Source organism: Poecilia latipinna, unplaced genomic scaffold (assembly GCF_001443285.1).
Source record: "Poecilia latipinna isolate Pla-1442-1.1 unplaced genomic scaffold, P_latipinna-1.0 Scaffold2237, whole genome shotgun sequence".
Lineage (NCBI taxonomy): Eukaryota > Metazoa > Chordata > Actinopteri > Cyprinodontiformes > Poeciliidae > Poecilia > Poecilia latipinna.
Genome location: NW_015114853.1, coordinates 78,452 through 98,852, shown reverse-complemented (window position 1 = coordinate 98,852; position 20,401 = coordinate 78,452). Strand labels below are relative to the sequence as shown.

At 44.4% G+C, this 20,401-nt stretch overlaps 1 protein-coding gene across 4 annotated transcripts in view; it reads right to left on the bottom strand.

Annotated features, from left to right (window-relative positions):
• Nucleotides 1–42: 42 nt before the first annotated feature.
• Nucleotides 43–20,401, bottom strand: part of LOC106936898 (zinc finger E-box-binding homeobox 2-like) — a 61,619-nt gene continuing 41,260 nt past the window's right edge. For 3 of the 4 annotated variants that reach the window (XM_015018150.1, XM_015018151.1, XM_015018148.1), the window contains one exon: nt 43–3,169. In XM_015018150.1, the coding sequence (XP_014873636.1) occupies nt 2,889–3,169 (281 nt within the window). In that variant the 3' untranslated portion in view covers nt 43–2,888. The remainder of the gene's footprint in view (nt 3,170–20,401) is intronic. The other variant, XM_015018149.1, reaches the window with a different exon arrangement.

The window sequence follows — 20,401 nt, the reverse complement described above, 5'->3', positions numbered from 1 at the left end:
ACACACACACACACACACACACACACACACACACACACACACACACACACAGATCTGTGGGCTAGATTCAGTGTCATTGTGGCGGAATCACCAGAAACTGCAAAAAGAAGCCAGAATTTCCACATCTATGCCAAATATATGCGCATGTTGTGTCCCTGGGAAGCATTTTTGGTGGTATTTTGTTAGCAGTAAATCACAGGCGACTCCAGACACCTCCTTGAAGAGTGATGTTGGGGTCTGAAGGGGCTCAGGAGGAGCCCAGACTACCTCAGTGGGGCCCGACTGTAATTCCACCTATTTTCATAGTCGCTCTGATGGTGTTTATTTTCAAAACATTCCTATTTTTACGGCCAGTCACCGCAGTTGCAGGATCTTTTAAAGTCTACCCCCACGACTTTAGTGCGTTTTAGCCTTGGGTATCCTGAATCTGTCAGGTCTGAGTAAACGGTTGTTGAACTGCAGGTTATATTCTGTGTTTTAAGAAGCAAATAACAGGGAATCTAAGTCTTGGCCGGCTGGATTGACGTCTGAAACAGTACGTCTATTGTGGAACGGCTTACAGAGGAATCCATATCACTTTACTGTCCAGGTCTTGTCACGTTGCCAACTCAAATTTAGGTAGATTTCTGTACAATTGTACAGACCACCACAAACTGTAATGATTACTTAAAGGAAAAGGACACAGTTTCTATTTCTATTGGTGTTTTTTTTGCATATAAACAGCTGACAGTATTTCACATCTAGACACCGAAATGTAGTAACCGAGCCATTCAACACATCTTTCTTCCAGAATCGTACGTCTGTTTCAATCAGCTTCCCCGCGAGTTGCAACAGGAGAAAATGAGGAGAAAAGCTAGGAGCAGGAATATTTCTGTTGAATCAGGAAGGGATGCACCTTCTGGGGGAACAGAACATGCCCTCTTCCAGAAAACAACCAGCCAAACAGGCAGAAATCTTCCCGACCTTCTGGAGAACAGCTAGAAAAGAGCAGGTGATTTATTTGAGAACGTCTGTCAGTGATAATGATGTCATGCTTTCCAGCACATTGCGTCCAGCTTCGCTGTGGGATTGAGGAATGTCAAGGACAACGCCAGGCGCAAGATTGTACCCTGGAATCAGAGAGAGATCCCTGATAAACTTTACTTTACTGTCTTTATCGTCTTCTTTCACCAGAAGCTCAAAGAATACGTCCCATGAAGGTTTCACCTGAACGCAGACCCCCAGAGACCCAACAAACGTCTCTGTCCTCTACACTCTGTCTCATTCGGAGACCTGTATAACAACTCCTGATAGGGGAGTGACAGCAGAATCGTGAAGCAAGGAGGGAGGGTGCCGACTTATCTCAGGCCCGAGCTATGTGCTGAGGTATCACTGTAGACACTAAGGCACCGTGGAGGAAGAAAAAAAAGAAAAAAGTCCGGCTGGGAAACACAGCAGCCGCAAGATTGGGAAAGAGACTCCCAAACGCTCTAATGAACTTGACTTGCTCTCCGAAATATGTCAGCCAGTTTATCACACAAGAAGCAGATTATCTGGAAATTGCAACATAGTTGAATTACAGACATTATGGCACCGCAGGTCTTTATCAAATAAACAATTACCGTATGCAATGACAGCTTGTTTATCCTTTATCTTGATTTATTTACCAAACCGTCTCCTCTTTCTTCCACCCCTTAAGCAGCCAACACGAAGCGTTATTTAGAAGAAGTTTTTTTCTTTCTTCCGTCCCTAATAAATGCGCAACTCCACCCCCTCCCACACCCTCCGTATTAAAATTTAAGACTGCTGAATGTTCCCCCGTTCTTTCGGCGCCGTGCACAGCCAGTTCATTAGCAGAAATGAATAGCGAGGCCCGGCTCATTTAGATGGGCTGTCTTACATGACTTCTCGCCATACTCTGTTCCTGTCACATGCTTCCAAGAATCATTGACTCTTATTATACATGTAAATGGCTATCATAAAAATAAAAATTTCATTTAAGATTGTTAATGACCTTTTTTTGCAGCAGTCTGCCTTCCTTTAATGATTATACCCTGCCCCCTAATTAAAAGTATTTATCTTTCAAGCATCCGTGACTGGCACCCCCTGAAATGGGAGCTGCTCAACAAAAGACCATCACTCAGTCAGGTTTGGGGAGGTATCACCTGCCAACCTTTAATGTCTTGCATCTCCTGCACAATCTGCAGCTTTGCCTCCTTCCTGCATTGTTTTTTCCTACATTACTGTAAATATTTTCCGCTGTTTGGCTCAGAGCGGGTCTTTTCTCTAAGCGCTAACCAAATGGTCCACTGCCGCTCGTGGAGAAACTGTTTATCACGTCTGTCTGCCGAGATGGAGGGGGGGCATCGTCGTCAGACCCGGCTTTGATCGCTGTTTGCAAAACGCTCCGTGCCGTTTGCTTGAGTCTACACCAGCACCAGATGGGTGGGGTTTATGGCATAAGATAAGTTCCACAAGTGGCAGGATGTGCACACAAAGCGCCCGGGATTCAGCTTAAGGGGTAGTTTTTGGGGATTGGAAGCTCACCTGAACCTCAAACATCTGGTGAGACTAAGAAAAGCAAAAGAAAGAATTAGTTTAGTGGAATATCGTAGACGCTCCACCTGTCTCGTCAGGGACTGTGCACCGCACTGCGGACTCTATAGAAGCTCACCGTCCTTTACGATTGATTTTTATTGATTATGTAAAGTCAACTTGAATCAAATCCTTCCTCCAGCCCAAGAAGGGATTCAAGGTAACTCAGGATGAAACTTCCCAGCCCTTCTGCACCTCTTTCCTTCATCAAATCCACCTTTTTTACCATCTGCCATCAACCAGGCTCTTAAAATTGGTTTTCACACAAACAAATGTGGTTTAGATGAAACCATGTGCAAAATGCGTTGCAGACTTCAGGGTTGAGGCTTTGGACACTCACCAGTACCGTCGACCGAGGCACTCAGGATGTCGTTGTCAGGCCAGATGTGCTCCACGCCGCTGTCCCGCATCTCGTCGTCCTCTTCGTCCTTGGTCAGCAGGCCGTGGCTCTCGGCGCGCGGCGACGCCTCGGGGTTGGTGAGGCTCGCCGGGCTGCCCGTGCCGTTGATCAGGGGGTCCTCCTCGGACACGGGCAGCTTGTCCTCCTCCTCTGTCTCTGAGCCCGTCTCCACCACATTCTCATAGTTAAGAGCTGCAAACAAGAAAGAGAGAGTGGACAGAGAAAAGCCGGTCAGTACTGGGAACTTATTTGGACTTCGGCTGGGGGGTTTACAACCCAATTACAGCATCTGCGACTGGAATTTGTAGCTGAACCGCAGCGGTGGGCAGACAGCTGTCCAGGAGATGCGGGCCAAAATAGCCGCTAATTTTCAGTCCTGCTCACATGCCTCAGATGCCGCTGAGCTGCACCTTTCAGAACGGCTCGGCTCTGAAACATGCCACCCGGGCTTTAGATGCTCCACATAGCAGATACGGTACCGCAACAGGCTTAACTTATAGTCATTTTGATTATTTCATATGATACTGTAAATCTAAATGCTTTTTGATCATAAAGGCAGCACACACACACACACACACAGCTGCTTCCTCAGCACACAGGTCCCTGACATATGCCTGGCTTTCTTAAAATAGACAGCCTGTAAATAAGGGCTGTGAACTCAATCAAAGGTGGCTCTCGCGCAAATTTGTCACCGCCAACGGCTGTTCTTCAGCGCATACACGCCTCGGCGTAAACCACTGCAGAAAACGGACGTCGGTGGGCTTATTGGGGCGGCGCAGATGCAGCACGAGGCGAGCCAGGAGCGCATGGCATCGCGTGGAGACACACCTCATTGGCAGAGCTTCAAACTTCTGCTGCAATCAATACGTTCAGATAGAGTTAATACTACAGAATAACGAGGCAGGACAGTGAACTTTGTAGCCCTTTTAGGACAACAAGCCTAATTAAAGTGTCTTTATGCAAAAGTAGGAGCTCTTGGACCGTTTCGAAACAAGAGTGCCAACCAAACGATGTCCACGCATGACATTTCTGAAAACATCATGCATATGAAAAGATAAGCCTCCCTGCCGCTCCTCCTAACACGTCTCCCTGCGACTGACCGGTCTGCACTTGCCTCCAGCGAACAACTGCACAACAGGTGCAAATTAAAATGAAAACGGGGCTTTCAGACGGGGGAGCGAGGAGGGAGGAGGAGGAGCAGGAGGGTGGGAGAGCGGTGACCTGCCTCGAATACCAATCGGCGGAGGAAACAAAACCTTTTCAAGAGGTGTGATCACAAGGGTTTAGGCAAGTTCAGACTCAGTAATGCTCCTTGCGGATGACAAAAAAGGCAACCCAGGCTGGAGATGCTGGGAGTTCCTGGGTGGTCCACATCCACCAAACAGCTCTGTACCTGTTTGGATGTTTCATCAAAAGTTTTCTCCTGTTATTTTAAAGTTTTGCATCCTTGCACATTTCCAAACCGTTCTCAGCCATGTCTGTCCCGTCAGCTCTGTGTCCCTCCCTCCCAGCTTCCAGAGGAAAGAGGGGGGTTGCTGCTAGAACAAAAGGCGGAGAGGCTTGGGAAGCTATCAACCCATCCCTGTGAACCTGATCCCTGGATGCAGATTCAATGACGGCGGAGCAGGGGCCGGCTGAATGAAATTATCTAAGGCTGGACAGGTTTTAAAGGGCCCATTCTTCCCCAATAAAAGGAGTGAGGGAGCTTCTTTTTGTTTCCGCACACATCCAGGCACAGCAAAGCGCACCGTTCCTGACTTCCCACATAGGGAATGAGGGGAACGCTGCCCTTGCCGATCCAGCTAACTTCTCGGGACTTTCGGTTATTTTTGTCCCAAGTTTGGAGCGTTTTTTGCTGCTTCCGAGCAAAACGGGGGAGGCGCTGAACTGTCTGAACGCAAAATCATCTCCGAACGTCAGCTGTCAACGCGCACCTCCAAGAAGGCAAAATGACAGCGGGGCGCTCGTCAAGTCAAACGCGCAGTCTTAACACGGAGAAAGCTGCCCATTGTTGAGGTGCCACCGCTGACAGGAGCCGCTCCCTCTGCGAGCGCCAAGCATCTATTGGTATTGTGTCACGCAACAAAGTAATTCTAACCTACTAATATTTCGCAGGCAGCTTTTTCATCTCCCCCGAACATCGGTCTTAATCAGCCTTTTGTGTCTTTTGGGAGAGAAGAAGACAAAAAGGAGATAATGTTTACTCCTCAAAATGCCTCTTCTGTCCTTTTCTTACCTTAAGTGTCATCCTTGACAAAAGCAAATTATGGATGACGCTCGTTTTTTTCTTCTGCTACCTGTTTCTTCCCTTCGAGTTGAGCTTTGCAGATAATTAAAATGACACATGCTTTTAGAGTATCTGACATAACGTGGTATTATTCTGTCATTTAGTGGAGAAAAGGAGCAGAGCCAGGGCTGATATTGTGTATCGATTAGGGTGGTTGGAAGGGAATCTGACTGGAGCGACTTGGTAGAAGGCACAGACAGTTCAGATATGACAAAGACGCAGGGGGAATTAAAGTAACAAACCTCAGGTCTAAAATAATTGTGTTTATGAAGGGCTTGACAGCAAAAAAACATGCTGTCAATGGTGGAGTTATAATCAACTGTGGCTAAATGGTTGGAAGCATTCAGAGAAAAAGTAATTCAAAGGAATAATCAGTGACCAATTCTGGCACTTCTCGCGTTTCCAGCTGAAGGTTTGGCATCAAGGTTTCTACAACTGTCAATCCAGGACTGGACACCCAACAATCCACCATTAGCAGGAATAACTCCAACTGACGCAAAGACCTCTTCAGGTCCCCCAACAGCATTTCAATCACTCTGAGGTCTGGACTTTGATTGGGCCATTGCAACACCTTGATGCTGCACGATGGACTCAGATTTGCCTCACCAATACTTTGGCCAGAGGTATTCATGGTCAACTGAATCACTACAAAACAAACCCAAATCATGAGCCCTCCACCACCGTGCAACATAGTAGGGATGAGGTTTCCTCAAGAACAGCCTTCCACATCTTTCTCTGATTGTTCTGTAATATTTAACCTGCTAATTTAGGCCAGTGGAGTCCAGGATGGTGGTTTTTGAGCATCATGCATTTTGATATCAGGGTGTTTTAGCTGCAATGTCCAATCAAGTTGTTTAAAACTGGCTTTGAAACGTCCTTAATATCTGATCCAGAAAGCGTTTTTCACATTTACATTAAACTGTAGAGCAGCACAAACTCTTGGTATCCATACGTTTGCCCACTTGATGATGATTAGTCACTACAAGGCTTTTGATTTGCTGCTGCTTTACTCCTAAATCTTTCGGCAGCAGGAGGAATGGGCGTTTTGCACCAGTCAAGACTTGAAATAAAACAGATTTCAGCCTAACAAACCTCAGCTCAGCTGTGTTTTACCTGCAGGTGCTGGGGAAAATCATTTCAGCAAACTAACAGGTATAATCACATTTATTTAACAATCCCCAAGTAGCTAAACCAGAGCCCACAGGAGGCTGTGTTAAAAGGCCTTCCTGCTTGAGTGTCAGAGCCAGAGAGAAGCAGCTCTGTGGAGGTGATCGCTGCAGGGAGAATGACTAACACCCACGTTGGCGCTCTCGCGCTCACCCCGGCTGACTTTTTTCCCTCTTTTTTAAAGTCAAGTGTCGAGGCTTAGCTCCAGGTGACACGCTCGGCCTCCTACGCCGATAATGAGCCGGGACATTCTCCCTATTGGACGATAACTGCTCGCGCTCGCTCCCTGTCTCATGAATGTGAGCCAAGCGGATCACCTGGATGGCTGCGAGGGAGAGACGGGGATGCGGAGCCGAGTGTGTGTGTGTGTGTGTGGGAGGGCATTAAGGTGGAAGCGGGGTCGCTGCCTCGTGGCTACGGCCGGCGGTAGCGGATTCTCACGATGACCTTTTGTCTGCCATTGTTCGCGTCTGCAACAGTTTAGGCACTTCCTCGGGTAACTCTGATAGAAACCTCACACCGACCGAGGGCAGCAGCTTTCCTCCACATTTTTACACTTTCAGACAACCTTCATCCTGGTTTTTTTTTTTTTCTAAGCTGGCCAAACCGGTAAGAATAATGGAAAAAAAAAAAAAGAAAAAAAAAAAAAAAAGCTGCCCGGTGACGAGAGCCGAGTCCAGACAAAAGAAAAGCAGACATGTTTGGATATTTTGTGCTATCTTGTCTCAGTATAATGGCGTGATCGAGCACAAGGGGCAAATCGGGGCCAAGTCGGTGAAAGGACGGTGGCAGAGGGCAAACAAAAGCTCTGAAAAGAGACAGCGAGAGTGAGGGGAGGCGGCGGGGAGGGGGCGACATGAGGGAGACGATGAATGGTGAAAACTCAGTGAAGTGTAAACGCAACCTGGGTGAGTGTGTGTGTGTGAGAGTGTGTGTGTGTGTGTGTGAGTGTGTGTCTGCAGAGACGGGGGAGTGAAGTGAGTAAGTGTTTGTTTGACAGATAGAAGTTTCTTACAATTTGGGTGTTTAACAGATGTGTTTAACCTTTATTACACCCAGAACAAGCAAACGATTTCACTTTCCTTCAGGAAAAACAAAGTTTTCATTCACCAAAACGTTCATTTAGAGAATAAAGGATTTTAAAGCTTGTTGGAAGGAGAAAAACACAAAAAAAAAAGTTGAATTTTGTTCTGGAAATCTTGGAGGAAAATAATGAAAACATATTTTTAATTCAGAAATATAAATGTTCAGAGAAACCCAAGCTTTTTTTTTTACTTTCATAACTTTCTAAAGAATATTTTTCTTATTTTTGAAGTGTCTTCTGTCCATTTTCATTTACTTTTAATATTTATTAATTTTTTTTACTCATATAGTTTTTCTTTTTTACTACAACTTAATATTTCTAATATTTTTCCTGTAATATTTTATTTAATTTTCCATTTTTCCATTAATTTACAGACTCATATTTTATTTGTTCTTATATATTTTCATATTGTAGTTTTTTTTATTTTGTAATATTTTTCATGTTTAACGTCTTTATCTTTTCATATATTTTTTTTTACATTATTTGGTTTCAGTAGAGAGAAACTTCATTTTTTAAAGTCTCTTAATTTTATTTTATTTTTCTCCCAGGTTATAATACATTACATTTAAATCCTTATGGTTGCAAACTTACATAAACGCTTCGGTTTTGGGTCATTTAAAAAGAAAAACTGTGTCTCAGCAGGAGTTTTTTTGTAAATAAAAACCAGATCCATTTCCTGTTTTGCATCATCCTGTCCAGTTTCTCCTGCTTCTCGCCCATAAGGAGACCTTCGCTGCAGCACTGACTAATTCAATTAATGTGCCATTTATTTGCAGAGGAGGCCCAGGCAACAGGCTGGGGAGGGGAGGGGAAGCTCAGAGGTCCCACCTTTGCCGGGTCCTGCACGGATTCACCATCTGTGCCCCGTCCCCTCCGCCTCCTCCTCCCAGTTCACACATGTTCCTCCCTCCAACAAATGTTCCAAGTAGACCCTCCTCCCACCGCCCCTGTCACACAAGCCAAAGAAGAAGAATAAAAAAGACACACAAAAGCTTCCCCTGGCTGCCCTCAGGACTCCCAGGCCAGGAGAGGAGAGTGGGAGGAAGGAGAACAGAAAGGCTTACAGAGCTTATATCTTTTATCCCGACTCAGGTGAGCTTCCGGATGTTGCACACGTCAAGCAACGGGAAGAAGGGGGAGGAAAAAAAACTGGTTAAAATTAGAAAATTTAATTTATTTGATAATTTCCCAGAATAATTAGAGTTAATATGGGTTAATTAATATGCAAATCTCTCAGCAGATGTTCAGCAGCGAGGCTGAGGAAAATACAGCCCCCTTCTACTTTCTCCTGCCTGGTTTTGGCTGTCAGTTATTGGGCCGTAATTACTGTAACTAACCAAACACACACACACACACACACACACACACACCGAAAGAATTAAAAAGAAACGTTTGCTGGATGAACCGCTTCCAGTTTTGGAGTCGTCGCCAGGCGAAGTGGGGGCTTCTTCACGTGCACATAAAAGGGAGACCATCACTAATTTCCCCTCCTTTATAAAAAAGCCCCATTTTTCCTGCTGCGAATGAGAGCAGCAAGTGCTTTAAAGTACGTGAAATCTGCGGGACTTTGTTTCTCAATGTGCGTGTAAACGGAGACTGTAAGGGGAGAAGAGGCACCTGCAGGTTAATGGTGTAGAAACACGGCTAATAAAACAGATGTGTGCAATCGATTTCCAGTCAAGACACGTGTTTATGTGTTAAAGCTGAATATGAAAGCATTAAAAGGCAAGATTTTCAAAATAAAACATTGCATGACTGCTTTTAGTGTCGTAATTAGCATCTTAAGTAACTGATCAGGTGAGCTATAATCAGGGAAGTGATTAGGCTTTGAATATTTTCAACAAGCTTTAGCTGTGGACCGTTTTTAGCACACATAAAATGACTGTTTACACTAAAATGAAACATCATCCTAGAAGCAGCATTAGCATGTACTGTCAGCTAAAGCTGTGCCGCTAATTTAGTGTTAAACCTACTGCTTATTTTCTGTTTTTCCTTCTAAAATGTATAATATTTACTGCTGGACTTCACAAATACTGTTAAAATCAGCATAAGCTAAAATTGGCATTAGCAAGTGAGGTGACTGTTAGCATGCTAATGTTACTGTCACAATGCTAAATTATACAATTTAATATAAAATGAAAAAGTATCTGTCAGGGCTCTAACATGTAATAAGTGAGTTAAAATTTCTTAAAATATACAGCTAGCTTGTTAAAATTAAAGCAGAAAACTGCTCTAAAATTCCAATTAGCATGCTAACATCACTGCTAATATTTTAAAATTATAATCAACTTGCTAAAATTACTGTTATGGCTCTAAAAATTAAAAATTGCAATCTGGATAATAAAACAAATATTACCATTTTACAGTTAATGTTAATTAAATCAATTCAAATCCTAAAAATTACTGTTAGCATCTTTAAATAATAATAAAAAATACTTTTAAGGTTCAAACATTAGAATTTGATAGTTTAACAATTTAAAAGTCCTGTTGGTATGTTAGAAATAAGAACTAAGAGGCAAAAATAGAAATAATAAATTCTGTTTTAGCATGCTAAAATGGCAGCAAATTACTTATAAAATACAAAATATATTAAGATGAAAGGTTTTAAAAATAAAACGTTACATAATTAATTTTAGGACCAAATACAAGCCTCAAGTCACAAATTCAACCCGTTTTATGTTTGTATCGTTGAATATTTTCATCAAGATGTCTGACTTCGTTCATGGATTCGTCCCTGGAGACGAGGAAAAAATATCCAGGCCTGTCTGCGGACGACCCGGCGCTCTCCTGTGGTCGGCTCTCTCCAATAATAAGGAACAGTGTGTGTTTGTGTGTTATCTAAATCGCTTCTCCTCATCTCCTCCTCTGTCTCAGAGGGACACGGTGGCTCAATGCCACGGCGTCCACGCCCCACACCGACAGCAGCAACATGATAACATGGCATGTGGAGGATTTTTATTAATAGGAGCACACACTCAGGTGGTGGAATCTGCTGACTTGTAGTCAGGTTTTGAGGTGGGGTATTATCAGCTCGGACTATTATAGAAACCCCACTTTGTGTGTGTGAGTGTGGCGGCCCTGTGAGCCCTGAGAGCCACCGCGATAACACATCTGCTTCGGGTTCATCTGTTTATGAATCACTCCTATCTGCCTTGGAAGTGCTACACCGATCCGGTGTGAGTGGGAGTGGACGTCTGTCTCTGTCTGTGATGTGTTGTGCCTAACCTAACTGTGTGTTTACAAGGGAGGAGAGCACACAGATAAAAAGGAAGGTGGTGCAGGGGAAGATCTGCTTTGATCACAGGAAAAGATGGGAGCCAATAACAACCAAAATGATATAAAATCAGCTTGTAGCTCTGATGTTTTTAGAAACGAGGCTGGTACGTCGGTAAAAGGTACAGAAATTATTATGTTCTTTGCGCTTTAATCACGCGATTCAATAGTATTAGACAGGCTTAGCTCTCTGCGTTTCAAACACGAAGCAGTACTTCATCTTTTAATTAGGTAATAGGAAGTGCTGGGTTGTTTTGGGCTAAAACACGCTCTAATAAATATACTTTGTTTTTAGCACCTGCATAAAATTTTATGAGCTGAATACAAATTTGCTAATGACATTTTTTCCATTTAATCTGTAGCGATGTTAATCTTCACAAATGAATAATTCATGGAGAACTAATACATTTCTATAATATGTTTTGTTGCATTTCATAACACATTCTTACTGTTTTCAAAATCTGATCCCCTTGAGTCTAAAGAAATGTCTCAAGAGTCAAAATGTTTACGTGTTAGCATGCTAAAGTTACAGTTAGCATGTCAAACTTACTGTAAAAGGTCTAATAATTTTAGATGGAATGTAAAATTACTCTTAATAAACCCAAATATGCTGTTACTGTACGAATCAATCTTGATATATTAAAACAAGCTCCTGTTAGCATAACAAGATGATCAAAACATTTTTTGCAAAGTGCTAAATTTAGCTAGCATGCCAATAATTATTTTTAAAACACTAAAATGGTAAAGAGGTGTTCAAATCAGCATTAGCATGATAAAAAACACCATTAGCTTTGTAAAAAAAAATGTGTTAGCATGTTAAAGTGCTAAAATAAACACATTAGAATGGTAAAATCATATGTTAAAAATGTTAATATACTAAAATTACTGTTAGGAAACAACACTAAAATAACTCAGAGTGATAATATTTCAGTTAGCACGTTATAATAACTTTAGGCAAGTTAAATAACTGCTAGCATGCTAACATTAGCTTCAAGTTTGTGCTACATAACTAACTGTTACAGAATATGTTACTTTTTGCACTGGATCTAGTTGTATTATGACTTTTTAATTATTCTTTTTCTAATCAAACAGACGAATCAAAAGTTTCAGAGCTTAATAATGAAAATTGGCGATCCAGTGCTGGGAACAATGCATTGGATTGTACAGAGACTTTCAGGAAAAAAAGGAAAAGGACTGATGTTAAATTAGGACAGCCAGCCCAAAGTTGTAATCATTTGCTAAGTGGCACTGGGCAGTCAAAACGACCACAAACCAATCCCAGAAGTTGTAATCCGGCTAAACACCACAGAACCAGAAACAAACTTTGCAGCCAGGTGGTGAAACACCTTAGCTTGCACCGATAAGAAAAATTGTCTCCCTTCCAGCAAAGAGAAGCAAAATCCAGCAATTTTTCATCTCTGACGGCCCCCATGTGCCTCGATTTAATAAAAAAGGAATCTATAAAAATAAATTACTCGCACTAAGTATATGCAAATTCAAATGTAAGCAATCATTGCAAAATTAATTTTGCCAGAACTGATTAAAAGCTTTAATAAATCTATATACAGTATTCCCCCAATCTGATATTGTAAATTTATTACGCTGCCTGTAAGATTAATTAAAAAAGCGACGGTAACATATTGCACTGTCAGGCCAGATTACTGTACTTTTTTTTGCTAATAACGGCTAAGCAGAACCTGAGCTGTAATTACCAGCTAACAGAAGCTTTTGATGCCGATTTCCTTGGCGGGGAGGGGAGAGAATAAGACGTAATGCATCTATTTGGGAAACAAAAAAGCTCCTCAGTGGCTGCAGAAAAAGATCCAACAAAATACACTTTGAACACCGTTTGCAGCTGGTAAAAACACGTCATAGAGGTTACAAGCAGTCATCCCGAGCTCTTTAACCTTTCTTTATGTTCCAAGAGGCACAAACTATTGAGTGGGACGCCAGATAGCTGAGAAAACAACCGGTTTGATCTGGCCAAGGTTGTTTTGCATTCTTGTCCACAGTGACGGGGCCATGGCCACGTTTGTCTCAGCAAAACAGCACCTGAGAGCTAAAACAACCACTTCTCACACTCAAAACTCCTCAACAGCAGAGTCCAAGAGTGAAGAGAAATACTGAATGACAACAAAAACACCAGAGAATGGGACCTGGTGCTGTTAGAAAGTCTGCCGGTCACCAGCTGTTTAAAGGTCGATCTGTGTGCTTTAAGGAGGGGGAGCCAGCCCAGGACCTCAGATGGACTAAAGAGATCAGACAGGATGAACAGGAAGGGTGGGGGGTCCAGGTGAGGGGCCACAGGAGGGTGATGAGAAGAGCTGAATCCTTCTTCTGTGGTCTGAGCCAATCTGGGGGCCCGGGGGCTCATTCACATGTTAATGAGATTGTAAAATCACATCTGTTACCCCTGCAGACACACACACACACACAGCGGATCTTTGTCACCTGAATGGCATCCCCACCAGGTACCAAACAGGCACCAGGAAATGGGGAATTGTGTGTGTGTGTGTCTTTGTGTAGCTCATCACCAGCAGGGAACCAGCTAACCGGCCTTCCCGGTCTACAAATCACACACACACACAAAGACACACACTCAGGAGATGAAGAGGGAGAGCCCTCTGGAGAGAGGCAACTCTCCCTGACACTGTTACCAACTTCCCAATTAGCCACCAGCCAACCAGAGGAGGGGGAGTCTGGAGGCTGGAAGACAGAGAGGGCGAAGCTTATTGTCACAGCAACGCCCCAAGTGCCTCAAACCATCTTTTGGAAGCTCCTTAATTTCCCTCTCTTGGAGAATGATCTAACAAATCCACCTTGGTTGCTTTTTAGTACCAAAAGCCCCCTTGAACCCAAAGTGATACCTTGTCTGTTTGTACCAAACAACCAGAGTTGAGTGGGTGGGTATTCAGCCACTGACTCTTCTTACTTTTGGTGTTAAGGCCAAACCACAAAGTGGTATCTGGTGCTGTCCTTTTCAAACATGCTCAACACCCGACCAAAGCTACATCAAAACCACCAATTATGAAACAATATGCACTGTGTAGCATTCCCCCTTTAGCGCTCCCACTGATACGGCAACTCTCCTTTTTAGTAACAAAGGTTGCATGTTAGGTTTGTACATCCTCTCTTAGTCCTTAAAGAAGTCACAAGTGGTAGATTGATCAATTTAAGAACAAGACTTGGGAATACTGATTGATGAAGCATCCTTGTGTTGTTCTTTTAACAATACAAGAAGCTACAGAAATAAAAGCGTTTCATGTTTCACTCCTGACAGACCACAGCTGGAGACCACAGTTGCAACATTTGTTACATTTTTATCTGGTTTGGTTCATTTTCACACTGCACTCAAACAAACCAAATCCTTTTCGTCATCCGAACTGACCCCTCGGTTTGTAGGTCAGCTTTTCTGGTCCAGATCATAGTTCAGTTATGCATTCACACCAAAGTCTCCAGAGTTTGATTAAACCGTTTGGTGTGAATGCACCCTGTTCTTATGTCCAGCTGGTTGCTGAATGAGCTTGTGTACAACTTCTTATTTACAAAAACATCAGTGTGTGTGTGTGTGTGTGCGTGTGTGTGTGTGTGTGTGCGTGTATGTGTGTGTGCGTGTTAGACCCAGCCAGCGGCAAGGTACGCCAGGTGTAAGACAGCAGCAAGATGACACAACTTAACCTCTTTCTCGATCTCGGTAAACGGCAGGAACAGGCAGCTCTGCAGTCGGAGGCCCCAGAGCCCATGACTTATACATGACGTGGGAGGGAGTAAACAGGAGCAGACCGAGGCGTTCTGATTCTCTTTTTGTTCCCGTTGCCTTTCGGTCTTTATTTTTTATTTCTTTCACGTCGTACCTGTCTTTCTTGTGTCGCCGCAGGTGGGAGATGCTACACTTTTAATTACATGGAGGGAGTTGAGAGTCAGAGCAGGAGTGGAGGTGGAGGATGAGGATACCTGGGGCTTTTTACGCACCCGCTACACCTTAATAAGCACGCTAAGACCTTCACTTTAAAGTCCAACAGAGCAACCTCAGTGCTTCAAATTGTAGTTTAGCCTTTAACATCCTAACTGACAACACTTTTGCTACTTAAAATCAGCCTATAACATTATACTTTCCACAATAGGAAGCAAGATGATCTCTGTGATCATGGCCTTCGTGGAGGAATGGCAGAAATTTGAAAGACGTCCTTAGGAGACACATCAACATGTTGGAAAAGGTGCTCTATTCCAAAACAAGCCCCCAAAAGAACCGTTGTCATGGTAAAACATGGCGGCGGTTGCATGAGCAGGGACAGGGAAGCTGAAGTACAGAGCATTCGTGGAAGAAATTCCTCTCAACCTTTCTTTCTGACTCTAAAAATATAGCAAGATACAATCAAAGAACTTAGACAGAGTGGCCTAGTCGAAGTCCATAACTAAATCTAATTAAACTGAGGCAAAGCTTGACAACCGGGCTATGTTGCAGAGAAGAACTGGAGAGGAAACCCAACAGACATGGAGCTGTCGTTGCGTAACTTGAGTCTATGAAGTGTACGATTTTGACAAATCACGTAAAATCTAAACAAAACGCTCTTGCAGTAGATTGTATACACAGGCTTACATAATTGAGCCGCTCAGCTCTACATGAGCACGAACACACACACCGACACACACACTCCGCCTCGTACTGTAAGTAAAAAGGAAATTTTGATCTAAGGCTTTCCCCCTACCTACCCTTGGGTTCTGCCTCCCCGTGTTTCTGTCAATCCTCTCCCCTTCCTTTTTTTTTTCTTTTTTTGATCAGTGGCTTGAAAGAGTGGAGCATGTGTGAGTGCTCAGGTACCTGGGGTATGCAGAGGTGCTAATTAGCTCAGCAGGATAATTGATGTGTAGATTACACCGTTGAACAAATGCTCTGACTTGTTTGTTCTTCGCACTTCTTCTAGGAAGGAGAAGAAAAAAACAACTCCCACCGCCAGTTTACCTCGGCCCTAATGAACAATTTACCTGGCTTGTAAAGGAGGTGGTTAAGCCTGCCAAGGCAGAGGGAAAACAAAGACGGGGTTGCACTGGAGTTCACTTCCCACAGGTGGAACCTGCGTCTGCACCCTGGTGTTACTATGACTGGTTGTGAAAATTGAGTATGTGTATATATCCACTCTGCCAAACCCTTAAGGAGAGGATGCCAAGCAATTCCAAAAGGGAAACAATTTTCAAAATGAAAGAGCATGCCATTAAGAGTGCCGGTAGGCTTTCATTGTTCTGACCCCCCCTTCCTATAATGCTATTTCCTCCATCTTTTGTCTTTGGGATGCTATTATTAGCCGAGTACGCACGCGAATAACCTCCCCCCTCCCACAGGCGTCCGTTCAATAGGGTTTGAATTTGCTCATTAACGGCTAAGAATCCACAAACACGTTCGCCGGAGCTTTTGCTACTGCTAATAAACTAATCATGCCCTCTCGTCTAATTGGGAAATAGAATGAGAGCTTCGCCTGAGGATTTTTTTTTTTTTTTTTTTTTGTGCGGCGCTGGGTTTCCATTGCGCTGGCAGAGAAGTGGAGCCCATTAGCAGGACAGATGTAGAGGCAAAAGGTGAACGGCTGAGATGTCGGCGCTTCGCCACACTGCTGGACCGCCCGTAATCTGTCACCCGCGCTAGTTTACAAGTTAAACACATTATTGTGTTTATTGAGTCTCATTTCTAGGATGCATAGCCGCGGCTGCTTCTTGTTTTTTTTTTTTTTTTTTTCCCTCTCCCTCGTGGAGCGCTTACAAACCTGCCAGGGCACTGTCACTGCTTGAAAGCCATTAGCATTTTTCTTGCAGTCCTGATTAGTCAGGCTGGCAGGGCAGAGACAGAGCAGGAAAACAGAGAGATAGGCCAGGGAAAGCCAAGACATTTTACAGGGTGGCTTCCTGAAACAATGCCTCGTAAAAACATGGAGACCCGCTGATTTTTCCAAGTTTATTTCATGGAATTTACAACATATCAACTGCGATCTGTGCAAATGTTTGCCGTTTTCCATTCAACCCAATGGGTCAGTACTAGCAGAAGAAACGTTTGTCTTGGTGAGATTAAATCGATCACTGGTGGTCTGTGATCACTGAATTTTACTGAACGTATCAGAGAAAAGGGGGATGAATGCATAGAGGTAAAGCAAATGCTGGCTTTATGAAAGAGTGATCAGCAGAAATGCATGAACCACCTAATAAAATACACTAATGTTTGAGTTTATGACTGACAAAAAGAAAAAAAAAGTTTCGTCCCCGTCCTGTTGGATGGATCTCTTGTGTCTGCAATTCTCACCGTCCCCAGAAGTCCTGTCGTTTGTATTTTTCTTGTAAAGTGTAACGAAGAGACAGTCGTGAGAAATGCACTCAATACAACACAGATAAGGAGGAAAAGAGATGAGTTTTCTGCTTTAGATCAACCCTGAGACAGATTGACATGTCATCAGAAAACCTGCGGCGGCATGTTCGGGAGTCTTGCTGACTAACTGGCAGTTCCCGTCGCCAACCTGATAGCTCTGCTCCAACATCCCTCATCCCAGACCGGTGAGCCAGCCAGCCAGTCGGTCGGTCGGTCAGTGAGCCAGCCCACTAAGCAGGCAGGCACTTTCTTTTTTCTTTTTTTGTTTTTCCTCCCTGCCTTTTTCCTGTCGCCATCTCGGTATTTAATCTAACACCGGCAGGCGGCAAGAAGGGTTTACTTTTCCCCCTCAAAGACAGCTTTGCGAGTCAGAGAAGGCAAAAGTGGGAGGAAGAGAGCCGAGCGTTCAGGCGGGGAGGGACAGGGGAGTCTAGGCAAAGGCACAGGAAACCTGGGCCAAGCGTCACTTTTAACAAAAGCCTTTCATCTTTCTCTCCGCTTTCCCCCCTCAAGACAGTCCGCTTCCAGCGGTGGGATTCTTTTAAGTACATACCTGATAAGGAAACTTTTTTTCCCTTCTCTTCTGAGAGTGCATGAAGGAAAGTACCCCCCTCCCACACACATATGCACCCACCCTGGTGTGGTTAAAACCCTCTGATCGCTTTGAACACCAGATACTGTCCCTTTTATCCCCGGCAAACGGGTTTCCTATGGCTATTAACTTATTCAAAACAGGTAATTACGGCTGGCAAACAGAGACACGGCGGATCAGAGCGAGGCACTTAGGCCCACTCCACCTTTTGCAATCAGACCTTCACTAGGGCAGAGGTGGTGAAGGATCCATTTGCGGATAACTGCACCTAATCCATTTTAGTCAGGAGTTGCTGTGGCAGAGCCGGAGAGGGACCCATGGGATGTATCTGATGGAGAGGTCGTAAATCATGAGGAAGAAGTTGAAAAAGTCGAGCTCCCACAGACTTGAGACGTAGCAGAAGACAGGGTGGGGGGTGGGAAAGGAGAACGCCCCTTCAGAGGAAAACAACCAAGGCTATCATCACCTTAGTTAAAATATCAGCGGCTCAGGCCGGGCAGGGCGGGGCTGACGAACAATGCCCTCTTCCTTGTGGTTGGAGGAAAGAGGGACTCAAGCAGAACCTCAGTGGGTGGATGTTATTGCAGGACAATTCCCTCAAGTGTAGTTAACATAGCATGAGCCAGTTGGTGGGCATTTTTATCCAAAGACCTCTCACTGCATACATTTCTAGCTTGGCTGAACTCAGCAGGAGTTGGACCAGCCTGACAGGAGCTCTGGAAGGGGGAGTTGAACCTCTAACCTTGGTGGAGTTGATCTCCAGAGCAAGCACTTCAAAGCAACCGTTAGCGCCGAGGTAAAGAGATTAAGGATGCCGCCTTGCACTGCTGAAATGTCACAGCAGAGATGACTAAGTGTGAGAGAAAGGGACGACCCAACCTCAGGATCTTCTCATCTGCACAGGACATAAATGGCGCCCCAGGGGAGCACTCTCTCTTTCCTTCCTCACCCCTTCTTTTCCCCTGCGCTGTTTGTTGTTTCAGGTAATGAAAACAGAGTGGCTGACAGAGACGTTTTCATGTTGTTTTCCTGACCCTGGACGACTTGCCCGAGCCTCCTGCGAGCTAACGCTCGTTCAGGCCAGAGGTGAAGTTTGACAAGATCCTTAAACATTCTCCCCCTCCTGTAGTCTCCGTCCTCCCTTTGCTCGAATTTCGAAGCAAAGCCGTTGCGTAAGAAACTCTGTATCTATGGTAATGGGCAGCTAATTGATCCCGTGGGGATCCGTTGGCATGGGGAGAACTTATTTACCCCCACGACAGACATTTTTCTCGCTCCTCTAATGCAACTCTAACTCTCAAATTCTCTTATCTGTTCAGGGCATGACGAGGTCCAAAGGGACGGCCAATGTCTACACATTTTCCCATTTGGGAAACATGTGTTCCCTGTGTGACAATCAGCGGCCCGTCGCACCGCAGAGGCCAACCAATCAGACTTCAACACCTTTACTCCTCTCTCCCCGAGTTGCTCCACCCACCTTGCTGTCAGTGCCACAAATTGGCCTCCAGCTGCAACCCTGGATGCCAAGGAGCCATTAGACGGACAAGGGCTTGAAGTCAACCCAGCGGTTAATGTGTCAAAATCCTCCTGAGTCACTTCTCTTTATTAGGAACCATATCCTTGATGGTTCCGGACACCTGTCCCTGCGCGACATCTCCAACCAAACAATGCCGTAATCTGGGCCTGACTGAGCGGATTAGGTATCGTAACGACTTCATTTCCTGCAAACACACCCTACCTGAGTCAGCTCAAGCCGAGCGCGGCCGGCTGACTTCCTCGCAGGAATCAAATCCCGTCCCAGATAACAGCTAATCATTTGTCACCCGGAGAAGCAATTCCCTCCAATCACCCGGGAAGAGAGCGGCGCTTTATCCTGAGCTGCTGTCAGAACGGCCGAGAAATTACACTCTGCCGAGATTCCCGTTTGGAATGACAGAACAACAGCTGACAAGGATGAGCGGGTGAGGAGGAGGAAGAGGAAGATTGTCCTCCTAACGCTAGACACATGTTCCCATCACAGGGTTCTGACCTGACGCTGAGAGGTCTGGGAAAGTAGGGAATGTTTTCCAGGTCTGGATCAGGACAGAAAAAGAGAAGAAGAGTTTGGAAAAATATTTATATTTCCAGACTTTATTCCTTTTTGACATCCATCCACTGATCCATGCATAAGTACTTTTGTATAATTTGTAATAGGCTAAAATGAACTGAGTACTCTGGGAATTTGAGTTTGGAAAAGAAAGGAATTTCGACATGAAGTATTGCCGGATTCCCGCCACCTCTACACCTGCCCGCATTTCCTGCACTCCCATCCCAAACGAGCCCAAACACCTGGGTCTTAAACACTTAGATGCCTGGGATATTTTATTTTTTTCCAAGCACATGTGGCCCAGAAACATAAGAACACATAATCACACAGAAGCTTTGGGAAAACACATGCTGGAAATATGCACACACACACACACACACACACACACGCATGCACACAAACAGGCTGTCCATGCAGCTGTTTCCTTCTGGGATTCCTGGAGTTGCTACTCAGTGACTCTCATGGTTCTCCCAGTTAGAAAACCATTTGGAAAAAAGACCAAACCCTGCAGATTTAAATTCTCCAGGAGCTTGAACACATAATTAAACTTACAGCCATGACTTCCAAGATATTACCACACCACACA